The 26,236-nt window shown below is 42.0% G+C and overlaps 1 protein-coding gene across 1 annotated transcript in view; it reads left to right on the top strand.

The window, feature by feature from the left end:
* The first annotated feature begins 542 nt into the window (after positions 1 to 542).
* Positions 543 to 26,236, top strand: part of LOC136880868 (coiled-coil domain-containing protein 170) — a 169,103-nt gene continuing 143,409 nt past the window's right edge. The window contains exon 1 of the mRNA XM_068229155.1: positions 543 to 659. Coding sequence (XP_068085256.1) covers positions 543 to 659 — 117 coding nt within the window. The remainder of the gene's footprint in view (positions 660 to 26,236) is intronic.

A 26,236-nucleotide genomic window follows, 5' to 3' on the forward strand; every position in this document is an offset into this window, starting at 1 on the left:
ACTAAGGAAAATGTAATCTTTGTAATGGAAGTGAAACTTAATAGCAGGTATTTATGTTTTGCAAAACAAGTCAGTGGTATTTGGCTTCGGAGTATGGAGGAATATAAAGAGGTACTAGAATAGAAGGCTGTGAGTTACTCAATTTATTATGGTTAGTAGTTAGGCAAGAAGAGCGGGGAAGACCAAGGACCAGTATCTCCACGATCTGATGCTAAATCTTAGATATAAGTAACAACCCATCATGAAGTACTATCATAGTTTCAGGAGGCCTTGGATTAATAGATCATTTTTGTTTTCTCCATTATTTTAAATGAGGAGGTATGGATTTACTTTCCGTTATGGATAAACTTGCTACGCTACGCTACAATGGCTGGTTTAGAAGTCTTTGGATTACCGGAATAGCGGTTCATTTTGTTGCGAAGAGAAATAATCGCGATGGATAACTGCACAGGAACGTATTGTTTATCTGTTGTTATGTGAACAGCAGTGTGGACACCATAAACACATCCCAGTGGGGATGAAGCGGACAGTGCTGCCACAACATGGAACGAGAGGAAGAAGCTTTACCGGGCAACACAGACGAGGATTGGCGAGTCTTTGAGATCCTGTGCGGAAGTATTACCCCCGATACGGCTGAGAATCTCGATAGCGATAGAACGGTAAGTACCAACTCATAAGATTTTAATTTTTGATTTATTTTATTTTAATAAATGTGCTCACTGTGTCTATCAAATGTTTCTACTCGAATACCGAGAGATGTTTCGTGTTTACCGCCACTGGTTTTGTCATTGTGTTTTAAATATCTTTAAATTAATCGACTCCCTCAAAGAATGTGCTTTGCGGTGTTTCCATCAACGTGAACTTTTAAGAGATCGAGAGAAAGATATTACGCCGTTTTACATCGACGATATCCCTGTATATTTAACGAGATTCTGATTTAATACCGTTGACTAATATTGTAAAAGTAAGTTTATATTTATATATATGTAGCAAATGTTTAGGGGAGAAATATTAACAAAATATAACATCACGACTTTTTTTGAATTTGCTACGTGTTCGCTTTTGTAAGAAAGAAGTTTATATTTTTAGAGAAAAATAGCTAATGTTTTGGGGGAAATCATTAACAGAACATAACACCACGATGTTTTTGAATTTGCTTCGCTTTCGCTGTTCTATCATAGGTAATTTTTTGTACTACAGTTTTTAATTTCATCTCTTATTTTTTAAATTTTTAAACAACAAGGTAAACAATTTGCAAGTATTATTCAAGACAACGGATGTACCATAGAAATCAAGATGAGGGATAGCACTGGTCAAAAAACGTCCATCAACAAAATTTATTTGCTGGCTGGATATTCAAGTGAGAAAAAGCTTTGCAAAATCTCTTGTCTGGAGCGTGTTGTTGTATAGTTGTGAAACCTGGACATTAATTAAACAAGGCACCGAGATCGATAGCTGCAGTCGCTTAAGTGCGGCCAGTATCCAGTATTCGGGAGATAGTAGGTTCGAATCCCACTGTCGGCAGCCCTGAAGATGGTTTTCCGTGGTTTCCCATTTTCACACCAGGAAAATGCTGGGGCTGTAGCTTAATTAAGGCCACGGCCGCTTCCTTCCCACTCCTAGACCATTCCTGCCCCATCGTCGCCATAAGACATATCTGTGTCGGTGCGACGTAAAGCAACTAGCAAAAAATAAATAAAAAAATAAAAAATAAACAAGGCAAGAAACAAAAGCTTTTAAAATTTGTATCTAGAGACGGATACAAAGGATTAGCTGGACGGAAAAGAGATCAAATGAAAGCGTTCTGAATGAAATAAAAAGCAAGAAAGCTCTACTCACCATGTCGGGCACACGCTGAGATATACCAGCTTCGTGACCAACTTTATTGAGGGAAAAGTTCTGGGAAAGAAAGAGGGGGGAAGACCAAGGACCAGTATCTCCACGATCTGATGCTAAATCTTAGATATAAGTAACTACATATCATGAGATGAAGTACTAAGCTGATGATAGGGGATTGTGGTTGCATCAACAAGACATCGCCTTTAATAACTAACTGACTGACGGATTAAGTAACTAACTACCTAACTAACTAACGGGCTGACTGACTGACTGACTAAATAACTAATTATCTAACTCACTTAAACATACTATAAATTTAACTCCAAGAGTAACGGCTGAGAGGATTCGTCGTGCTGCCCAGACGACACCTCGTTATATGCCGGGGTTTGGTTGTGATTTTATAAATTTAATTTAAATGTACAACTTGGTTTCTATTCTTTCTTGCTTGCCTACCTCTTAGTCCGGTTCGATATACGAGCTCGGAGATGAGGTGAGATGAAATTAAATGGCACGTTTTTATGGCCGGTTGCCCTTCCCGACGCCAACTTCAGTTGAGGAGCTAATGATGATGAAACGAACGATAAATCAATGAAAATGAGTAAGGAGGTGGAAGGAATCCGCTGTGGCCTATGAATAGGAAATGTCCATTCTCAGGGTTCGAACCCATTCGTCTCCCGAATGCAGAGCTTGGCTCCATAGCGCGGCCACTCCGCTCGGTTTGATTTATATTCTTTAGTTCTGTGAAATAATATAAGTACATTATTTCGTCCTTTTTCAACACATTTATATCTATTCATCAAAAGCAACATTATTTCAGTACAAGCAGTCTCATATTATTTAATATTTATTATTATTTAATCAGTTTACCGTCCAGGGTTGGTTCTCTCCCGGACTCAGCGAGGGATCTCACCTCTACCGCCTCAAGGGTAGTGTCCTGGGGCGTGAGACATTTGGTCGGGAATACATATGGGGAGGAGGGCCAGTACCTCGCTCAGGTGGCCTCACTCACCTGCTATGCTGAAGAGGGACCTTGTGGGGGGTGAGAAGATTGGAAGGGATAGACAAAGAAGAGGGAAGTTAGGTACCATCCCGGCATTTGCCTGGAGGAGAAGTGGGAACCACAGAAAATCACTTCGAGGATGGCTGAGGAGGGAATCGAATCCCCTTCTACTCAGTTGATCTCCCGAGGCTGAGTGGACACCGTTACAGCCCTCGTACCACTTTTCAAATTTCGTGGGTGAGCCGGCAACATCTGGCTCAGTGAGGAAAACAACGGGAAACTACCTCACTCCCTAGTACACCTCTGCCATCTATGGCAGCTAATGGCGGAGCTGTTGAGGATCCAACCAGCTTTCGGGTTGAGGACCGAACATACATACGATTAAAGATTTTAGGTATTATTTTCCTCAGGGTAGAATTTCCATCCATCCTTCTCATTACTTCACATTGTTGGGAGAGTATGAGTTGATACATATTGTTTTTCTTCTTTCTTTCTTTCTTTCTTTCTTTCTTTCTTTCTTACTTTCTTTCTTGATCCGTTTACCCTCTGTGGTTGGTTTTCCCTCGGGTTCAGCGAGGGATCCCACCTCTACCGCCTCAAGGGCAGTGTCCTGGAGCGCGAGACATTTGTTTGGAGATACCACTGGGAACGATGACCAGTACCTCGTCCAGGTGGTCTCACCTGCTATGCTGAACAGGGGCTATGTGGGGTCCAGAAAGATCGGAAGGGATAGACAAGGAAGAGAGAAGGAAGAGGCCGTGGCCTTAAGTTAGATACCACCCTGGCATTTTCCTGGGGGAGAAGTAGGAAACGGAGGATGGCTGAGGTGGGAATCGAACCCCTCTCTACTCAGTTGACCTCCCGAGGCTGAGTGGACCCCGTTCCAGCCCTCGCACCACTTTTCAAATTTCGTGGGTGAGCCGGGAATCGAACCCGGGCCTCCGAGAATGGCAGCTAATCACGCTAACCACTACACCACAGAGGCGGACTCATATTGTTATTAAAGGTTAATATTAATGTGGACACATACTGAAGTTGACTTATCCACTCTTCTTCTTCTTGACCTTTGTTTGGAGTCGGCACTTGATGTGGTTTTGGCCCAGTTTTGTGGCTGGATGCCCTTTCTTATGCCAACCTTATGTGGAGGATGTCTTCTCTTTTGCGTGGTTGGTGTATTAGCATATGAGTGGAGAATAACCAAGGTAGTTAAGGAACACATGTACGTAGGGAAATGAAAACCAAATCAAAACCCATGGCACAACAGCTCCGAAGGGCCTTGGCCTACCAAGCGACCGCTGCTCAGCCCGAAGACCTGCACATTACGAAGTGTCGTGTGGTCAGCACGACGAGTCCTCTCGGCCGTTGTTCTTGGCTTTCTAGACCGGGGCCGCTACCTCACCGTCAGATAACTCCTCAATTGTAATCATATAGGCTGAGTAGATCACGAACCAGCCCTTAACCAGGTAAAAATCCCTGTCCTGGCCGGGAATCGAACCTGGGGACATAGGAAAATGAACACAACGAAAATTACTCGGATGAACGGCATATCCGTATGTGGCTGGGAGGCGTGACCAGTCTTAAGGAAATCAATGTATAGGAAGAGCGTTGTGGAATACAAGGGATTTCTTTTAAGCGACGATATGATTTTTGATGGTACAGAGCATTAACCATGATGGTTGCTCACCTTCCGTAGCATAACGGTTAGCACGATTAACTGTCGTCCTCGGAGGTCCGGGTTCGATTTCCGGTACTGCCAGAAATTTAAGAAAAAGAAAACAACATGTGTCTGAATAAGTTGGAAGGAATAGGAAAAAGTCCGGGAGGGAAAAGAATTATCATTAAATTTATATTTTATTGCTCCTTGGTTTCGTTTTTGCATGCTTATTAAGATAATACTAAATGATTCAATCAATGTATAGTGTAACTTAACTGAAGTTCAAACGCTGCTGTTGGCATACGTATATGATATATTTTAACAGCTTGAGATATCTTTATGCCCGCCTCTGTGGTGTAGTGGTTACTGTGATTAGCTGCCACCCCCGGAGGCCCGGGTTCAATTCCCGGCACTGCCACGAAATTTTAAAAAAATGGTACGAGGGCTGGAATGGAGTCCGAGGATAAAACCGACCCTGTAGGGTAAACAGATAAAGAAGAAGAATTTCAAGTGTACCGCTATTTGCTGTTGGAAACTAAGTGGCAGTATAATGGAACGCAACTAGACTGTAACCTCATTTCTTACCAGTAGTAGTAATCATTTTTGGACTCTGCCTATCCATTATGTTAGAGGTCGTTAATAGTCCATTTAGTGTATAATACGGTTTTCTATTTTGGTACAGTTTTGTTTCGGTTCTAACGAGTTTTAATTATAGGATACTCTTAAAAGCGCTTCCTTCCCTTGTTACTGTAATTGGAAAAGCCCGTCTAATTATAAGACTCGTTGCAAGCAGTTGATATAGTCTAGAACTCGTGTAGTTCTCACGTCACGCATGCTCTTGTCGAGTGATCTTGTCACAACCGCCTGAATAACCCGCAGCACATTCTTCATTGCAGTGGACCGGGTTGCCTACACGTATTAAAGCTGGCACGACGGAGTTAACTACCGTTCATTTGCCCTTTTTCTTCTTCTTCTTCTTCTTCTTCTTCTTCTAGCTTCCTCTGTAGATCAGTGGTAGAATTTATGCCTTCAAATCCCAATATCCAGAGTAGGGTGGTCAGATTTTTTTGTTGGGCCTCAGGAGGACATTTACCCATATACCTGAAATATGTCTCGGAGTACATAATGGTTATGATATTAAAATGCAATTCTTGATGTAGTGTATTATTTTATTTATTCAGACTCTTAACAGGGAATAAAATTGTTGTATTAAAGTATACTTTTCAGAAGATGCAGATAATAATTGGGGGACCACTTCAAAATCTTCAAGAACTTATTACAAGTTTTCTGGAAATTATGGCTGGGCATCATAAAGGCTTCTAACGTTTTTTCTATATTCTTACATGAGACGAGTAGTGTGTATTATTTTATTACATACGTTATTCAGACTCTTATCAGAGGGCAAAGTGATGTTACAATTCATTATACTTTAAGGATGATGCTATTTCCTTAATAAATGCGAGAATACTTCAAAATATTCAAGAACGTATTAGAAGTTTGCTGGAAATAATACGTGGTCATCGCAAAGGATTTTAGAGTTTTAACTATTAAATGTATTCTATTGTCCAAATTATGTTTAGTTGGGAGAACAGCCTTTCTACCGATGCATATGCACCTGGTACGGTAAGGGTGTACTGAGTGACTAACGAAAGATGATGATGCCTGATTATTGTCCTTAATGAAAAGAAAGACTTTTCACCACAATATTTACCTACTCCTACAGGCTCATCCATGGCTTTCCACAGATTTAATTTTTCTGGTGTTACGTGCCTTTTTAAGCATTAAAATCCATCAAATAATTCATTATCTTATTTCATATCGAAGAACCCTTGCCTGTCTGTGAATTCCATACTCAGACCACATTGGAACATGCCTCAATTAAACCCACTGGAACCATGCGAGTGACTCCGCGGTTTGAGTCTCGTAGCGCCCAAGTTGCATTCGGGAGATAGTGGGTTCGAACGCCACTGTCGGCAGCCCTGATGATGGTTTTCCGTGGTTTCCCAATTTCGCACCAGGAAAATGTTGCGACTGTACCTTAATTGAGGCTACGGCCACTTCCTTCCGTCTCCTATCCCATAGTCGGCGTAAGACCCGTCGATGCGACGTAAAGCAAACTGTTGGTGGTAAACCCACTGGAAAATCTCTTTGAATTCCTTGAAATATTTAAACCATAGATCTAAATTAAATATTTTCATAGAATTTTACAAACATTTTCTCTACTCTTTGTTTTCTAACCAAGCATTTTCTTCCAGCGAAGTTAAGAGCTCTTTCACTTTACTAGGAATAAACCGATGCGATTTTCTTTCAAGAAAATTTCTTCAAGTCACTCATTGCATCCATCAATTCAATTGCTAATGTTCTGTCACCGTGCACCTTCAGGACAGCATTATTAAATGTGGAAGGCAGTGTATTAATGAAGTGTAGCCACAGTTCAGAGACGATATCCTTAAAAAAAAGTAGTTCTTAGTAACACAGGGCACTTCTTTGACTGAGATAGTAGGATTTTAGGTCTGGATATACATCCAGGAATACACAGTTCTGCAACTTATTTTAAAGGGAAAAGGAGAATAGGGAGAGGACGAACATCTTACCTTAGCATATTAAGGACTGGACTGGTGTGCAGAGTATTGAGTAATTGTACCGTTTTGCAGAAGTCCGGAAAGTATTAGCTGTCGTGTTCGCCATTGTCCAGGAGACTGGGCATGGCACATATAAGAAGAAGAAGAAGAAGAAGAAGAAGAAGATACTCCAAGATTCTGTTTACTTGGCCATGAGAGACAACCACCTTGTTCTACTGTGCACTGGAATTTGTTCATTTTCAACATCAGTGAAGTAGTCAGAGGGGAAGGTTACTGGGGGTTAGAATTCCCCCAACCCACAGAAGTTTTACAAAAAGGAAATAAACACAAACTGACAATAAACTAAATAAACATTCAGATCCATAATTGTAGAACCAACAGATCTGTTGAATCCCTTTTCTAAGAAGCCTCGAAAGGTGAATTTTAGATTTTAAACTGAACGTACCATTGGCTGTAAACTGTTGACCTTGATTGTATAGTTCTTGTTCTGTATTATAATGTAAGATTTTGTAGCGTACTGCAATCTGAATATCAACATAATTCACTTGTAGCAGTGTCTTGCATGCGCGCACCACACATGCACAAACACATTCATTGTGTTCTATCATCATTTTCTAACTATAAAGACCCTCTGGTCAACCGGTCGACCCTGGTTACGCTACTGTTCAACATCCATAAACGAATTTAATTCCTTTAGTTCATCCACACAAATTCAAAATTAAAATGTTACATGGGAGATGAAAAACATTCAGTGTGTAAAATTTCTACCGAAAATATATTTTAGCACTTTTATTAAGTTCAAACGGAATTAATGCGTTATTATACAATGTATTTCTATTAAAACTTCTCAGTTTAAGAAATATTCAAGAAAAGAGGATGGGTTTGGTACTTTTTTGCACTTAAACTCTAAATACTACCATATGAAAGTCATACATTTCACTGGAATCACCAGGAGACTGATTGTATTTAAATATACAATGATAGAGTTATTTTACAGTGAAGGCACAAATTAGTTAAATCATAGTAAATTATAGACATGATGCTGTATAGGCTTTCGGGCTTTTTCCGTGTCAAGAAAATAAGGTGATATACATTTACATCCTGGGGTATACGAAATTCCCTGTAGGTGCGGTAAGGTATACATCGGCCAAACATGCCGGTCTTAAGGAACATGAACGTTATATTCGTCTCAACCAGCCAGACAAAGCGGCACTTGCTGAGCACACTCTATCGTCGGGTCTTGATGTGTTCCAGGATGGTTGAGCTCTTACCCACACTAGACACTACAGGTCCAGGATTATACGGGAAGCTGTGGAAACACGTAGAAATCTGAACAATTTCAACAGGGACACCGGCTATCAATTAAGTAATACCTGGTTGCCAGCCATTAAGGATTTACGGAGGTAGTTCCCTTTCCTGTCCCTTCACTATTGTTATTTCGGCTCTGTGTTTTCCAAATTTGTACGTTCCTCTTCGCCAGATGTTTCGTTCCAGGCGTGTGTCAATGTGATACACCTATCTATGCCATATGTTCTGATGGTTCGGTCAGCTTCCGCTTCGAGCGCTAGCGCTGTTCCACGTCCGGGAGCCATCTGGTGACGAATGAACGTACCATTTCCACTTCTATTATAACGTTCTAAATTTCAAAAAGTCATTGTTTAAGAATCCTTTCTCGTGGACAGTGTTTTGTTGTGACGGCAGTTAATTAGGTTATGTGCGTGTTTAACGTGTAATGTAGATCAATCAGTTCTAAATAAATACGTGTACCAACTGACAGAATTTTGTTTGCGTCTTTGTTAATGTTAATGTTGCACAAAATTCGAGGTATAGAATATGTTTTGTTTCAAGGGAGGCAATGTTTGCTTCGAGAAATCGAGAATTTCGTTTAACCGAATTTCGAGTAATGGAGAAATAAATACACGTGAAGAATAGGACAAACGGCTGAGGAATTTAAGTTACTTCGAGGTACTAAAAATTCGAGTAATGCAGGTTCGAGATATCGAGGTTCGACTGTATGTGCACCAAATCTATGCCAGTGAATGGTCTCTCCAGAAAAACGTATTTATTTTTCTGAATGTTTTGTTTTGCCCATTTCTTTCAGCTTCATCAAAAGTGATGTTTGTTTTATCATCACAGAAATCAATAACGGTACTTGTGAGATCATTTTCAGCCAGCACTTGATTTATGTATTTAAGCACAACGTCCGAGATTTATCCTGGCTGCGATTGTAGATTCAACAGTCTCATCTCCACACCACTGTATGGTCGATAAAATTGAACGATGATAAGAAATCATTTCACATGTCCGTGATTTGAAGCGTCTGTTATAATGTACGAGCTATGTGACTCTTCTGATTGGTGCTTTACTTCTTGCATGGAAAGAGATGCAAACACTTCCGTCACAATGGCCTCACATTTCATATGGGTGCATGGAAATTTTGGCTGAAAATAGGCTACGCTTGAATTCGTTTCGACCAGTAGCCATTTCAACGGAAACTTTGATTTTATTTAATCATATTTAGTGGTGGCCGGTGGTCTCTCAGGTCGGAGGGGTGGCCACAGTACTTTTTCCCACAATCTTTCTTTGCTACTGAGCAGTACCACCCCACTCATTCAAGTCTTCCGCGTAAAAACAAACTAACTCATGGCTGCTAACCCTAAGAAAACTCGGGATGGAAGCCATAGGACCAATTTGCATAAAAATTCCTGGTCTCAAATATTACATTTCAATCAAATTATATGTTATTTTCTTATTAAAATATAAATAATAGGGCAAACAAGGTCAAATATTATTATTTAATTTTACTGTATGTAACCATGGAGATTTGACTGGCGCATGCTGGTATGGGGGTTTGTGAGGACATCTTTACTGCTATGGACTCTGCCCACGTGAACGCCTCTTCCCGCACCTTTCCTCCCCCCGAAACCGTCCACCAGCGCGCTTCCCCCCTTACATCTCAAATCCCTCACCCACACTATATCATCGGACGGAAGCGCAAGAACCCGTACCTTATCTTCATCCTGAAAGCATTTATCAGTAAACTGCGCGCGGAAAGTCAGTCAGTTTGATATTGCCGAACAGTCTTCCTTATTGATGAGAATTTACAGTTTTACAATGAAATGTAATTTCCTTCGCATTATTCGAGTCCAGTATTTGACTTCAAGTGTCGAGAGAATATAAAAGAAACTTTTCGTTCTCTAGGGGCACACCGTCTGGGAGTCCTTAAGGGCCGGCCTCTACTGATCGTATTATAGTCCGAAACTCCTTAATATTATGCAGCGATTTCAAGATATCTGTGGATGTTAGTGCAGTATTTTTAAGGAACTGGGTCGTCACTTTCGAAGAACTTACACTCATTTCACCAGACGTATGCCGTGCAGATGCTAAATATTTTGTTATGATGTTAACACCGCCATCTGCAATACTGAATGCTCCCCTACATATTTCACAAAGACTTAACTGTCCGAATTTAACTCTTTGATAAATGGATACTTTTCCTGCAAGTCACAGTTGAAAGTACTGTTACAAATAATACTCCGTCTGTTTAATTACCCTAGTTCATTTCAGGATGACCCAATAAATGTACACACACACACACACACACACACACACAATTCTAATGAGCTATGAATGGCTACTCTTAATAATTTCTGTCTATTTACAAATCTTCCTTCCTTATGGCGCAGCGCGCGGTCCTGCCTGTTGCTATACCTGAGGCGGTTAATCCTTAATTCCACTTCCCCAAGTCTAGTCACCTCATACGGCAGCTGTGTGTAGACCGCTGGATCTGAACACAGGGCTACGGGCTACACAACACACGATGACTATTCCTTTGTTCGACTCCAGAGACAGGCCTGTGATTCACGCAGTCACATGCTGTGTACAACTAAATAGCTCAACGGTTTACAACAGCACGACGATACTCACAACAGCGAACATTAACACACGTCCATTTACCCTTACACTCAAGAAAGCGGCTTCCCTCCCTGACTCACGGAGATCCTCAGCCCACAGAACTACACAAACAGTACTCTCAGGTAGTACAGTCTTCCGTTCCGTTGTCTGCAGCCCATTTACTTATTGCATTCTCCGAGATCACAACAACAGCTCGGTGGGACACTACCGACAGCCAACACCTCTGTCGCCCTGAGCCCAGCCACCGAACAACACACTGAGTCTCGCACTGACTCTACCACGGAGCTCAACACTGACTCTAGTTCCACCACGGAGCCCAGCTCAACTCTGACTGCCTGTCCGCGGCTAGCCACCCTTTTTATAGCTCGGGTGATGTGAGCCAGAATTTTAGCGAGGTGGCTAGAGGCTCGTTGAATCTTCAAGAAACTCACAGGTAAGCCAACTGACAAGAACAATACACAGAAAGACCGGCCCCACCCCACAAGACGGCTGAGAGATCCCCGGTCGTCTGAGTCAGTAGCCCCTTTTTGGAAGTACCGGAAGGAGCTACCGCGGGACTGGCATATAACAGTACTTTTCCGGTTAGGCATTGTTCTTCCTTGTTTAGTAAAGACAGCACTTTTAACTCTAGACCGGGCGCGCTGGTATTTTTTTTTTTTTCAACCAGCGCGCTATTTTACGCCGTAATTCCTAGAACTGTCAGTCTTTCACCACCTCGCAACTAGTAACTTTGCTCTCACTCTTCACCTTCAGTTCAGTCGAGTTTCGACAACATTGGAAGCGATACGTGTGTAATTATTTCGAGGGAACTCTTGGAACTCGAAGGTGGTTGACAAAGTCAACCGCGCGCCTGGTCATGTAAGTAAAATTTATTTCATTAAAATTTCCTTTCCTCTGTACTTTTCGGGTAATCAGGCAAAGTCAGGCATAATTACATGTAGTATATTTCTATTTTAGGTCTTGTATTGTCAATGATGATGACATACCTGACATTTTGAGCCAGTTTTCCGATGAAATAGAGGACTCTGCCTCGGATTTTTCGGATGCGGAGGAGGAAATTATAAACGTATCTAATCAGGATCATTACTGTGATACTGAGTAGGAGGCCGATTCGGACAGTGAGATCTCGAAGACTATACCGAAAGGGAATTTATCTTCGGGAGAGGTGGAGGAACAATGTGGTCCACGGCGGACTTCTTAAAACTTGCTTCGAGGGTAAAAGCAAGGAATATTGTAAAAATACTGCCACGACCGGAAAGGGAGGCGAGGAAGTTATCAACAGAGATTGACTGTTTCATGCAGTTGATAAACGCATAGATGGTCGATGAACTATTATACTGGACTAATTTGTACATTTCTAGGAAGCGGGAGGAAGTGAATTACAGCCGTCAGCGCGATGCTAAATTTGCGAACCGTAGTGAAATTTTGGCATTGCTCGGGGGATAAGGTGTGAAAGATTTCTTGGACATGGCAACAAAGTTTATTTTCCATCCAGTCATTTTTTTGCTATTATATCTCATCATTTCATTGTATAATTGTGCAAATATCAAAATATGACCATTATTTTAATTTAATTACTAGTATGTTTCTACTGCTTAACTTTTTTTAATAGGCGCAGTATTCATGTCCCTATCAGAATTAGTTCACGTGTTCATGATTATCTATTTTAAGTACATTCATATAAATCACTAATACAAGTTTTTAATTTTATTTGGAGAATAACATTGCGATATAAGACAAAACGCCGTTAAATGAAATGTTTATATGATTGGAAGCCTGTAAACGACTGAAAACGTAACTGGTTGACGAAGTGAACCACGCGCCCGGCAGTGTGACAGAAATTGGCACGCCCGGTCTAGGATTAATACTGTTGGTTGTTGCAGCATGGCGTGGTAGCTTAGTTTCCAGACCGATGTCAACGGAAGTATGAAACAAAGCAAAGAAAACTTCGTACTCATACCTATTCTCCGCTACGGAGAAAAACATAGAATCATGGATATATATATATATATTTTTTTTTTTTTTGCTATGGGCTTTACGTCGCACCGACACAGATAGGTCTTATGGCGACGATGGAATAGGAAAGGCCTAGGAGTTGGAAGGAAGCGGCCGTGGCCTTAATTAAGGTGCAGCCCCAGCATTTGCCTGGTGTGAAAATGGGAAACCACGGAAAACCATTTTCAGGGCTGCCGATAGTGGGATTCGAACCTACTATCTCCCGGATGCAAGCTCACAGCCGCGCGCCTCTACGCGCACAGCCAACTCGCCCGGTATGGATATATTTTTGGGTTTACAAGACAAGAGAGCGAGTACGTATTTTGTGGTTATTCCCCTCTCAGTAGCCTCTTACGACATGCAGGGGACACAGATAATGCACCCTTAAGAGTTCGGATGAATAAAAATGAGTGTGTCCACAAAAGAATGCTAAGGCTCATGAATTGTGAGAAAATGGAAGACGGCATTTACGAGGTCTAGAACATCTTCCTCTCCCATCGTCGCCATAAGACCTGTCTGTGTCGGTCTGACGTAAAGCAAATTGTAAAGAAAGAAGTACTGTGACACTTTGCTACTTATATGTGACGTCATAGTTCAATATGGTCGCCTTTCATTCATGTACAGTAGATGTTTTAGAAGTCTGATATATGACGCCATAAACATGAATAATGTATCATTATCTTAGCGACACTTCGAAATATGATAAATTGGCTATTCCATAAAAATGTAATGATTTTTCGCATCAGGATTTTGTGGGCATGCTAAATTCGCCAAATACGCCTTTCCTGACATTGCTGTAAGAAGGATGGCGACAAGTGAACGTCGCCGCTTGTCTTCGAGTGAGTCACAGTGACGTCTCCAGAGTTTAGACAAGTTCAGGAAGACTTAAACGGTTGCTGATCGACAACGGTGGTCTGCCTACGCTGAAAAACTCGCGAAAAGTTTCTGCATTTGTTGCAGTCAGCACGTTCTAGGCCTACTGCTATTGCCTCGTGTGAAAATGGGAAACCATGGAAAACCATCTTTAGGCCTGGCGCACTGGGGTCCGAACTCACTGTCATTCGAATACAAGTTCACATCTGCGCACCCCTAACCGTACGGCCAACTCACTCGGTGATGATCATCTTACTTATATCATCACTGTAGACTTACGAGCAGGGGAGCAAAGGCGTTCCCAATCCAGGAAATGACGTCAGCAAGGTCATTGACCCCGGCCAAGGTCATTGACCCTGTGACGTCATGACCACGTGGCCGTGACGTCAACAAGGTCATTGACCCAGTGACGTCACCACCACGTGCTCTTGTTTGTAAACAAAGCCACGTGCGTTTTTGAGAGCCATGTGCTTTTTTTTTTGAAAGCTGTCATCCGCCATCTTGCATCGCTAACCTCAGTGCCGCCATCTTAACGGCGCTAAACCTCATAGGTGCCACCCTAGGCATGTGGTGGCGGGGAATTTGAAAAATTCTTCGTGCTTTTTGACAGCTGTCATCTGCCATCTTGCATCGCTAACCTCAGTGTGCCATCTTTACGGCACTAAACCTCATGGATGCCACCTTAGGCATGTTGTGAAGGGCAATTTGAAATTTCACATGCTCTTGACAGCTGTCAACGGCCATCTTTAAACCAAGCCACTTGCTCTTGTTTGTAAACAAAGCCACGTGCTTTTTTGACAGCGGCTATCTTGCATAGCTAACCTCAGTGCTGTCATTTTGACGGGCAATTTGAAAAATTCTACGTGCTTTTTGACAGCTGTCATCTGCCATCTTGCATCGCTAACCTCAGTGCCGCCATCTTGACGGGGCTAAAACTTTATGGCTACCCCTTTAGACACGTGGTGGTGGACAATTTGAAAAATTCCACGTGCTTTTTGACAGCTGTCATCCGCCATCTTGCATCGCTAACCTCAGTGCTGCTATCTTGACAGGGCAAAATCCTCATGGATGCCACCTTAGGCATATGGGAGCGCGAAATTTGAAATTCAACGGCTCTTATCTTAAGCTAACCTAAGTAAATGGTTATGCTTTATTGACTTCGGGGGAGTACTGTCTCCCTAGAGGTCCACAGCCGTAGCGATGTCTCCTCTACAAAAAAGATTGCCCTGGGGTGCCAGGGCACGGCCGCCTCTTACGAGGCAAGCAATGATGCATTGTCTTACACTCGTATTTATACCTAGAGAATGCTTAGATCAACATGTGCGCGCGCACCTCCTGCTATCTACTGAGGCGAGCAGTGGAGTTTTCCACTCCCGGAAATGAGACAACATATTTTTGAAGGGTCAGCACCCTAGTAGTGTAGCAATGCAGGATCCAATACAAGATCATTGAACCCTAGTATGGTAGGTGAGCAATGTCAATTTGCGGATTTTGAATAATAGAGCGAGCCTAACCCAACAGTCGCTATCTTGAGGGGTGTAACCTCACTTTAACGGCTAGTTGCCCTTCCCCACGCTAAGAGAGCAAGCATATCCTCACATCCGCCATCTTGAATGGGCTATTCTTAATTTTACGGCAAAATGCCCTTCCCGACGCCAATTTTAAAAGATGGTAGCTATACACAGCTCCTTATGAGACGACCTAGGGGCGCTTGCGCAAGATGGCTGCTGCTCTTATGAGACGCCCTAGGGACGCTTGCGCAAGATGGTGGATATTAAATTCTACAAGATGGGGCTATACACAGCTCCATATGAGACGGCTTAAGGGCGCTTGCGCAAGATGGCTGCTAGTCTTATGAGACGTCCTAGGGACGTTTGCGCAAGATGGCAGCTATGCATGGGCTCTTATGAAGAAAGCTAGCTTAGAGGCTACAGTACAAGATGGCGGCTGCTGTTATGAAGATCGTTATGCATGCGGTGGAGGGAAATTTGAAATTCCACATGCTCTTGTTTGTAAACAAAGCCATGTGCTTTTCGACAGCCGTCAGCGGTCATCTTTAATCAACAGAGCATCGTGCTGCCATCTTTAGCTACTACCTTTGAAATGTGGTGGTAGGTAATTTGAAAAATTCTACGTGCTTTTGAGAGCTGCCATCTGTAATTAACAGAGCACCGTGCTGCCATCTTTACAACACTAAACCTGACGACTACTACATTAGGCACGTGGTGGCGGGCAATTTGAAATTCCACGTGCTCTAGTTTGTAAACAAAGCCATGTGCTTTTTTTTTAACCATCTGACAGCAGCCATCTTTAATCAACAGAGCACCGTGCTGCCATCTTTAGCTACCACCTTTGAAATGTGGTGGCTGGCATTTTGAAAAATTCCACGTGCTTTTTTTGACAGCTGTCAGCGACCATATTTAAACAACAAAACTTCAGTGTTGACAGGGGCTAAATCCACATGCCTACAACCTTAGACATGTAGTGGCGGACAATTTGAAAAATTCAATGTGCTTTTTGACAGCTATCTTTAACTACATGCACATGGTTTACTGCTATCTTGACGGAAGTAAACTTTATAGCGCGGGACTTGGCCACGACGCAAGCAAGCAAGCTGCCCTTCTCAACATACTTACCGAGCTGTCCTTCTCAACATACTATTATCTTAGTTTTTAAACCAAGATGCTGTTAGAGATGCCGGCTATACATGAGCTCTTATGAGACTGCCTAGGGGGGCGATTGCGCAAGATTGCGACTCCTCCTCCTCCTCCTCCTCCTCCTCAGCCTCTGTCAATTCATAAATCTATCGAACAAGTTTAAACAGACATCGCGAAGGCAAGAGTGTGTACTTGTTTTTAAGCTGCAGCGATGACGTCATCAGAGTTGTGCATGTTTAGATTAGCAGATTACAAAAGAAGTGATTGAAACATAACAGGACTAGAATCGAACACTGTACTCGATGTCGTTCTCCTCCTCCTCCTCCTCCTACAGAGCGCTAGTGCTATAAGAAATACACTGCTTACATTTAAGTCCCTACCAGTCGAACAAATTATCGGATAAACATGTAACTTGAAATTTTACTTCGGGAATATACTATTTGAATCTGCTGGCATGGGTTTAGCTCATGCGGAAAGTGAAATTAAACAGAACGCCTAGTGCGATAAGAAATACATTAGTTACATTTAAGCCCGCCTCCACATGTCTAAGGTGGCACCTATGAGGTTTAGCGCCATTAAGATGGCGGCACTGATGTTAGCGATGCGTTGTTGTTTAAAGATGACATCTGTCAGCTTGACAGCTGTCAAAAAGCACGTGGCTTTGTTTACAAACAAGAGCAAGTGGAATTTTTCTAATTGCCCGCCACCGCTTGCCTAAGGTGGCAACTATGAGGTTTAGTGCCGTCAAGATGGCAGCACTGAGGTTAGCGATGCAAGATGGCGGATGACAGCTGTCAAAAAAGCACGTGGCTGTCAAAAAAGCACGCGGCTGTCAAAAAGCACGTGGTTTTGTTTACAAACAAGAGCACGTGGTGATGACGTCACGGAGTCAATGACCTTGCTGACATCACGGTCACGGGGGCAATGACCTTGGCCGGTGTCAATGACCTTGCTGACGTCATTTCTTGGATTGGGTACGCCTTTGCTCCCCTACTATTATGCCTTTCCGCGTTCATTCTGCAGCCTCTGCCAATTAAAAAAGCGCCTGCAGAATCCTCTTACTGTGGCTAAGTGGCCTCGTTTAGTTCTATACCTCATATCTTCAAATCATTAGAAACGGAGTCTAACCATCGTCGTTTTGATCTCCCGCTACTTATCTTACCCTTCTTGATCAAGTCCATTATTCTCCTATGTAACCTATCCTCCTCCATTCGCCTTACCCGACCCCACCACCGAAGTCGGTTTATGCGTACAGCTTCATCAATTAAGTTCATTTGTAATTTATTCCTGAGCTCTTCATTCCGAATACCCTCCTGCCATTTTTCCCACCTGTTTGTACCAGCGATCATTCTCGCTACTTTCAAGTCCGCAACTTCTAACTTATAATTAAGATATCATAAGTCCACCCAGCTTTCACTCCCGTAAAGCAAACTTAGTCTGGAAACACACAGGTGTAAAGATAGTTTCGTCCGCGATCTAACGTCCTTCTTACAGAATACTGTTGATTGCAACTGCGAGCTCACTGCATTAGCTTTACTACAACTTGATTCATTCTCACTTACTATACTACCATCCTGGGAGAACACACATCCTAAATACTTTATCTACGGTTCCAGTTTTGTATTTCCGACGTGACATTCAGTTGTCTTAGGTTTCTTACCTACTGGCATCAGTCATCACTTTTGGCTTGAAAAGGGTAATTTTCATATCATACTTGTTGCACCTATTTTCAAGTTCCAAGATATTAGACCAGCACAATTTGTCATTAAGACCAAATCGTTGGCATAAGCCAAACAGCTTACTACATTGCCACTTAACTGAATCCCTCTCTGCTACTTTATACCTTTCAGTAGATGACCCGTGTAAACTATGAACAATAAAGGTAAAATATAGCATTGTCTAACCCTTGTAACCCGTCTAACATTGTTGTAACCAATATTGAAGTTATATCAGTCCCAACCAAATGGCCTAACCCTCAAATTTCACGTTAAAGAATTAATTTCAAGAAACTGTATGATCCCACACATATTTCAGTAGACTACAATCTTAGATACATTATAGAATTCAAATAAATAACAATTAAGGAGGATCAATGCCTGTAGTTATGTGCAAACCGTTTTTTTGGTTTGTTTTTTTTTTTTGGTTTTTTTTTGTCTCTCCTGAAAAATTTGCTTTATGTGGCTTTCGCCAAATGGCCTGTACACCATCGATATGTAAGAAAAATTAATATTTTTTATCTAGTTACGTGTGGATTTTTATCAGTCTGGCAATAGAAATGCATGCATAAAATAAAAAAAATATTTTAAAATGATCTAAAAATTCTTCAGAATTGATCTAAAACCTTATTGAAAATTGTAATAATGACTGATCATTCCAAATCGGTAAAATAATGTAAAACAAAAACTTGTTATAATAGTTTGTTATATTGCAGAATGTACTGAGCAACGTCCTAATTCAAAGGGAAAAAAGGATGACATTTTAACAACATCCGCTCCCTACTAATGTGTACATAAATTAGATTTAAAATTCCTGAATCCACGTTTAGCAGTTGCAGTCGAGGGCTCCATTTGGACCTTCTGCGCGGTGACCTGCGGGAACTAGCTAGGTCATTGGCTATGTTACCGTATAATTGCATTGAGGCTGTTCCTATCAGGAGCCCGACACAATCTAATGAAGTGTACACAGTGTGTTAATGATGAGTTGCCGATGTGGGTCAGATGCGTGCACGGCGAGGGTGGTTGGTTGTGCCAGGCGGGAGGCAGAACCACCAGGAAAAACTCGCTCGCAACCGTCTCCAGCCAACAATCGATAAACACGGCTAGTCCCTTCACAGTGCGTCTCACCTCTACTCTAACATGCGTAAGACGCGAGTTTCACACTCTCCCTGCAACCACAAGGATCATCTGTGTCGCGGTGATAACCACTCAATTAACAGCCTGTCCCTTTGCCTCTTATCGCCGATCACGTCGATGAATGACCAAATAACATATAGAGTTGCTATTTCTCTCTTACAGTTCCCTCATTTCTGAGGATCGTGATCTCCGAGGAGAATATTGGTCAGTTGTCTTCATCTCTTGCGGTCTACGGCCAGACGTTGTTCAACCCAGTTATACTCTTCATAATATTCAACCAACGAGTGGGAACTCGTCCACGATCTCTCTTGCTGGGAACATTTCCAAGAGTGATCAGTTTTTCTATATTGTTATTCCCACGTCACATAGTGCGTCCAAAGAATCGTAAAACTCTCTATTTACATATTGATGATAATCTGATTCTGAGGTTGAGCTGGGTTATAATGGAATCATTGGTGCGAAATGATGTCCAATGTATGCGTAACAGACTTCGCCAGCATTATATTTCAAAACAATCGATTTTATTCAGGTCTGTAGCAAGAAAAGTCCACATCTCGGTTCCATAAAGGAAAACTGAGAATACCAGACTGGATACGACTCTTATTTTCAATGGTAACGAGATAGAGCAATCTTTCCATAAATAGGACAAATTCGTCATTGCACTTTTGACCACAGCTGTTATTCTTTTAATCTCATGAGCACAGCTACTGAACTGAAAATGACTGGACCAATGTATGGAATTTCCGAGACGTTTTCCAATTCTTTGATGATGTCTGAGCTGGCTAATTTCTCGAATCTATCAACAATCATTATATTGGTCTTGTTCATGTTAGTCTCATCTGAACACTGACATTTTGGACACGAGAAATGAGCTTTATCATTTCCTTTTCATCACTAGCAATGAGTGAGGTATCGTCTGCATAACGGAGGTTGGATATTTTCTTACCACTAAATGGAAATCCGCCATCTCATTCCTCAAGTGCATCTCTCACTATGTAGTCGCCATAGATATTGAAGAATACGGGTGGCAGTACACAGCCCTGCCGGACTCCTTTATGGATCTTGAAATTGCTATATGAGGAGCTTATTCCCAGATTTCCAAAAGGAATCAAACCCAAAAGTAAAATTTTACAGGAGAGAGGAAAACCGCTCAGGGTGTAAAATTTTAACTGAAAATTCATTTTAGCACTTTTATTAAGAAAGAATAAATGAATTAGGCCTAGTATGCAAAGTATTTCTGTTAAACTTTTGCATTGTATTATATATTAATCAAAAACGATTAATTTCTTACTATTTGCCACTCAAACTCTTAAAGGCCTCAAGGAAATATTTTCTTTCGAATAATCACACACACGTGATTTCAAAAAAGTTCGAAATCTATCGAAGATCCCCATCGAATAAGCTTAAGTGGAGTTTTTAAAAATAGGAGAAATTGAACCGTGCGTGTTACTGCATGGTATGGGTAACGTAGCTGTCAAATTGCATTCGGGAGGTAGTGGGTTTGAACCTCTCTGCCGGCAGCCCTGAAGATGGTTTTCCATGGCTGTACCATAATTTAGGCCACGGTCGCTTCCTTTCCACTCCTAGGCCTTTCCTATTCTGCCTTCGTCATAAGACATATCTGTGTCGATGCGACGTGTAGCAAATTCTTTTTTAAACGGGACCAACTGAGTGAAATACTCGTTTAAGAAGAGAACATCTAAAAACTGATAGGAAATCTGCCATATCTTAAATGCATATCAGTGCTTATTGATTGGTTTTATCGTAAATGCAATTGCAGTGAGGAGCGTTCTTTCACAATCCGATAACTGCAACTTTTGTGAAAATTCTATGTGGTTGTGCTTTCTACTTTTCTGACTGTTAGAGTAGTTTTTCACACAGCGATGTTCCACTCAACATATGCGGGGAATTGGGAGTTTTCGTAAACTACGTTATCTAGAAAGAAAGTGTTATATCAACATCCGATATCTGATGTTTAGTTGGTAATTTGATGCTGATTTCTTTCGTGCTAAGAATTATGGTTTTGTTTCCTCTCCAGACCATGCTAGAACATTTAGTGACAGAGTGGAGGTACAACGAATGAATGGGGCGAATATTTTTCTCCGATAGGAGAGATTTAAACAGGTAGAAAATTTAGGCACGATGACTGAAGAGGCAATGCGTGGGAGAGAGAGGCCCCACAAATTTTTAAGGAAAAGAATATGGACCCAGCAAGATTGTCAATCTCGTCGCTGAAGAAACAATACCTCATATGTCAACAATGCTTTTCAGTAGATGCCATTTGGCGGCCCTCGACCATATACCAATTTTTTAACTTTTTCATAATTTTGCGTACTTTTTCTTTTCCCCAAAAAATCACCCATTTTAAAGGGAAAATATCAAAAGTTCATATTTCTATAAAATTAAAACGAAAATAAACATCGCAAAAAACACAAAAGCACCCTATTATTAGTAAAATAGATCAAAATTAATATTTCTATAAAATTTTAAAAATCGCAAAAATAAAATAAAAATCTAAGAAATATTAAAAATTATATAGGTACTAAAAGCACCTTACTTACTTCCGCTGCCATGTTTCGGATACCTCTCTATTTTTCTGGATTTCTTAAAAAGTTTTAACAAACACAATTTAATGAAAATTTCTAAAAATATCTCCAGCTACTTTTTTATCTGTAATAAATGGAAGGAAAAGAGCAATTAGTGCTACTACAAGTAAATACTCTATTACAGGATTACTTGGAAATAAAACAAAACCAACCAGCGAAAGATTTGGATTATGGTTACTAACAGAAAATGTAAATAACTCCAATCTTATTACAAATCTTGGAGATATTAATTACACAAATGGAGAACAAAAATTACAAGAATTTAAACCAATTAAAGAACATTTTTGCGATAATATTATGGTTGTTAAAATTACAGATTACCGAGCTCGATAGCTGCAGTCGCTTAAGTGCGGCCAGTATCCAGTATTCGGGAGATAGTGTGTTCCAACCCCACTGGTGGCAGCCCTGAAGATGGTTTTCCGTGGTTTCCCATTTTCACACCAGGCAAATGCTGGGGCTGTACCTTAATTAAGTCCACGGCCGCTTCCTTCCCACTCCTAGCTCTTTCCTGTCCCATCGTCGCCATAAGACCTACTGTGTCGGTGCGACGTAAAGCCAACAGCAAAAAAAAAAAAAAAAAACAGATTCTAAAGATTGCGAAGGAAACCACAAAGGAGAATTAAAAACGGAAAATGCCGGCGAATGCCGTCTACTCTCTTCGTATATATTATTTTCCTTAAGACGTCTCAAGCCTCTCAGCCACATATGGATATGTAATCCATCAGAACAATTGTTTCCATTTTCCTATGCGGAGGTGTAAATGAAGCTTAAATGCAGTATAGTGTAGGAGTGCAAACATACATTCCTACAGTACGATAAGGTTCAGTTTCCTTTACACGTAGCTTATGCATAGGAAAATGAACACAACGAACATTGTTCTGATGGACTGTATATCCATATGTGGTGGGAGGCGTGACCAATCTTAAGGAAAATAATGAGTAAGAAGAGTCCCAGGGGTTCTTAACTTGGGAAAACGATTGTCGTCCACGGGGCCCTTTGCTGAGTCATGGCATAGCTTCCACACACTTGTGGCAGGATCCTCACGTTCATCTATCCAATCCGACCACCCTTGTTCAACTCTTAGGCTATTATTTTCTGACCCCTGCAGTATTAGGTTTCCGAGACCTAGTGAGCCTTTCATCTTCACCCCTTCTTCGTCCTTGCCTATCTTCTGCCGATACCTTCATTTATCGAACGCACCTCTTCCATTTTCCTTCTGATTAAAGTCTTTCTTGAATTGAGCCACGCTCCGTAGAAGGTGACCACTGTGGCGTTCGGAAGGATCTTTTCTTAGAGTCGGGTTGTTTGAGTGTTCAGCCCTAAGTGGGTGGTAAATTCCATTTGAGGCTATGATCCAGAGACTGATATCGAACAGAACCGTGAGGCAAAGTTGAAAAGAGGATGGTTGTCTTTGCCAGTTGTACTTTCTCTTATTTTTAGAATTTGCTTTACGTCGCACCGACACAGATAGGTCTTATAGCGACGATGGGATAGGAAAGGGCTAGGAGTGGGAAGGAAGCGGTCTTGGTCGTAATTAAGGAACAGCCCCAGCATTTGTCCGGTGTGAAAATGGGAAACCACGCAAGACCATCTTCAGGTTTGCCGACAGTCGGGTTCGAACCCACTATCTCCCGGATGCGAGCTCACAGCTGCGCACTCCTAACCGCACTGCGAACTCGCCCGGTAAACAATAATCATTACCATGACTACTTTACACAGTAAGGTCCAATATTCGTCACTTTGTGGACATTTGTGCAAGAAAGAAAGTAGGCATGAACAGATGTTTTATAAAATTAAGTCCTTTCGTAAATACCCCATCCGTCGTTCGTCCAGTTTTCACGGATTACACGTAGTTATAATAAATCTAAGAAGTATTGACTGTTAAATTTATATGAGATTTCAGTAGACCGACGTATAATATTGTAACAGCTTTCAACTTTAAAATGTACAGTAAAACGTGCTCAAACGGAACTTGAATAAAGTGGAAACTTGTCCACTACGAAATATTTTCTCGGTTTCGGCGAACCTTACGGCGTTATAATGTTCTTACGTTTGTATAATGTGGAATCTCCTCACTGCGGAAACGGAAGCGAAAATGAAAGAATTCTTTAAAATCGACTTGTACAATGCGGAAAATATTAGGAACTGATTTAATCCTACGTACGATATTTGTGTATTTCTGGTGGTGATATGATCAATGGTATTTTTGGACAAACTGATTCACGTGTTTGGAGAGAGTGATTAATACGGATGGTGGAAAGAATGCAGTGCTTGAAATATTCTACTTGTGTCAGGCAAAGAAACTTTCCCTGCGAGGCAGAAAACATTCGAAGTGACGAACAACTCAACGACACACCACATTTTCGAATCAGATACAGCCCTTCTAGCGGTGAGAATGGCCGAGAAAGAGGGGGAGACGGAAGAAGAAGGTGAGGAGCAAGAAGATGATCAAAACAAGATTCGAACCCACGAACAGACCCACTGTACTTTTATGACGTAAAGCAATTTGCCATCACATAACTCTTCCAGTCTTCCTGAACTATTGTACAGTATACCGGGCGAGTTGACCGTGTGGTTAGGGGCGCATAGCCATGAGCTTGCATCCGAGAGTTTGTGGGCCCGAACCCCACTGTTGGTAGTCCTGAAGATGGTTTTCCGTGGTTTCCCATTTTCATACCAGGCAAATGCTGGGGCTGTACCTTAATTAAAGCCAAAGCCGCTTCCTTTCTACTCGTAGCGTTTTCCTATCCCACCGTCACCATAAGACCTATCTCTGTCTGTGCGACGTAAAGCAAATTAAAGAAAGAACTAATATACTCAGTTCAGGACTGCATTCAGAAAAACACGATTAGAAAGATGAGGAAAATAGTTCCTTTGATCTGTGAAAGAAAACTAGTGTTGGGAAGTACTGTATAGAGTTGTATTATGGAAATACACTGAAGAAAATGGAAATTGCAGCACCCAGACAGAGTGGTGCTGCATTGCTGCAATTGAACATGCAAGACGAGTGTTTGGTTGTGATTCCATGATTACACTTTCAGGTCCCTCTGACCGCAAGTTTGGACAACAATCAATACAGGATGTGCCCACCACGAGCTGCAATTCATTGATGAATTCGTCGAGGCATGGAGTCAATAATGCCCTGGATCGCTTCATGAGGAATTGTGGCCCATGCTTGCTGCACTGCATGGGTCCAGAGTTGTGGGTGGCTGAGGACGGTTGGCCAGTTGTCGACCCATCATGTCCCACACATGCTCAATAGGACTGAAGTCCGGGGATCTGGCGGGCCATTCTAAGGTTGTGATGTCGTGGAGAGCTTCTCTGGAGATGCGTGCAGTATGAACCCGGGCGTTGTCCTGCTGAAACATCCCATTAGCAATGTTTGCCATCATAGGGACAACCACTGGATTGAGTACCCTATCAACGTACTGTCGAGCAGTCATAGTGCCCTCAACAAGCACTAATTGTGATTTCACATTAAAGCCAATAGCTCCCTAGACCATAATGCTTGGTGTTGGCCCTGTGTGCCTCTCGACAGGAAGATCTGGGCGGCCCCTCTCCCCGATACGTCGGCGCACACGATTCCGGCGATCACTGCGGGCAAGACAGAAGCCCGATTCATCACTAAAGACGACCCTATGCCATTCGTCGAGCCATGTCGATCTTTCTCGACACCAGGCCAGCCTTACATGTCGCTGTTGTGGTGTCAATGGAACACTTTCTGCAGGGACACGGGCTCGTAAGCCAACTGAACGCAGGCGATTACCAACTGTTTGTTGTGTAACGTTTGCATGGGGTTCCATCCGGGCCATCCGAATGATGCGGCGATCCTGTCTCACAGCTGTCCGTCGCGCTGGGCCTGTGCCAGATCTACGAGTGTGGGTACCTTCATTTGACCTCTGCTGCCATACACGTTGTACCGTAGATGCCTGTCGGCCAACACGTGCAGCGACAGTCCTTAGCGATAATCCAGCCTCACACAGCCCAATTATCCGAGCCCTCTCAAACGGCGACAGTTGTTGATAGCGTGCTCTTCTCTGTCGTAGAGGCATGTTTGACGGGGAACACTTCACTGCACAGACTGCAAGTCAACTACGCTACCCCAGAGTCTGTATACTGGAGTTGATTCCTCCGCGACCAATCACGGGGGGAGACCTGTAGCAACAATCCAATGGGTCTGAAACTTTGATCGTTTACATACCTACATGGCATCGTTCCATATCTTGAAAATCAACACAAACGACCAATGCCTTCATGGAGTTG

This window comes from Anabrus simplex, chromosome 9 (assembly GCF_040414725.1).
Source record: "Anabrus simplex isolate iqAnaSimp1 chromosome 9, ASM4041472v1, whole genome shotgun sequence".
Classification (NCBI taxonomy): Eukaryota; Metazoa; Arthropoda; class Insecta; order Orthoptera; family Tettigoniidae; genus Anabrus; species Anabrus simplex.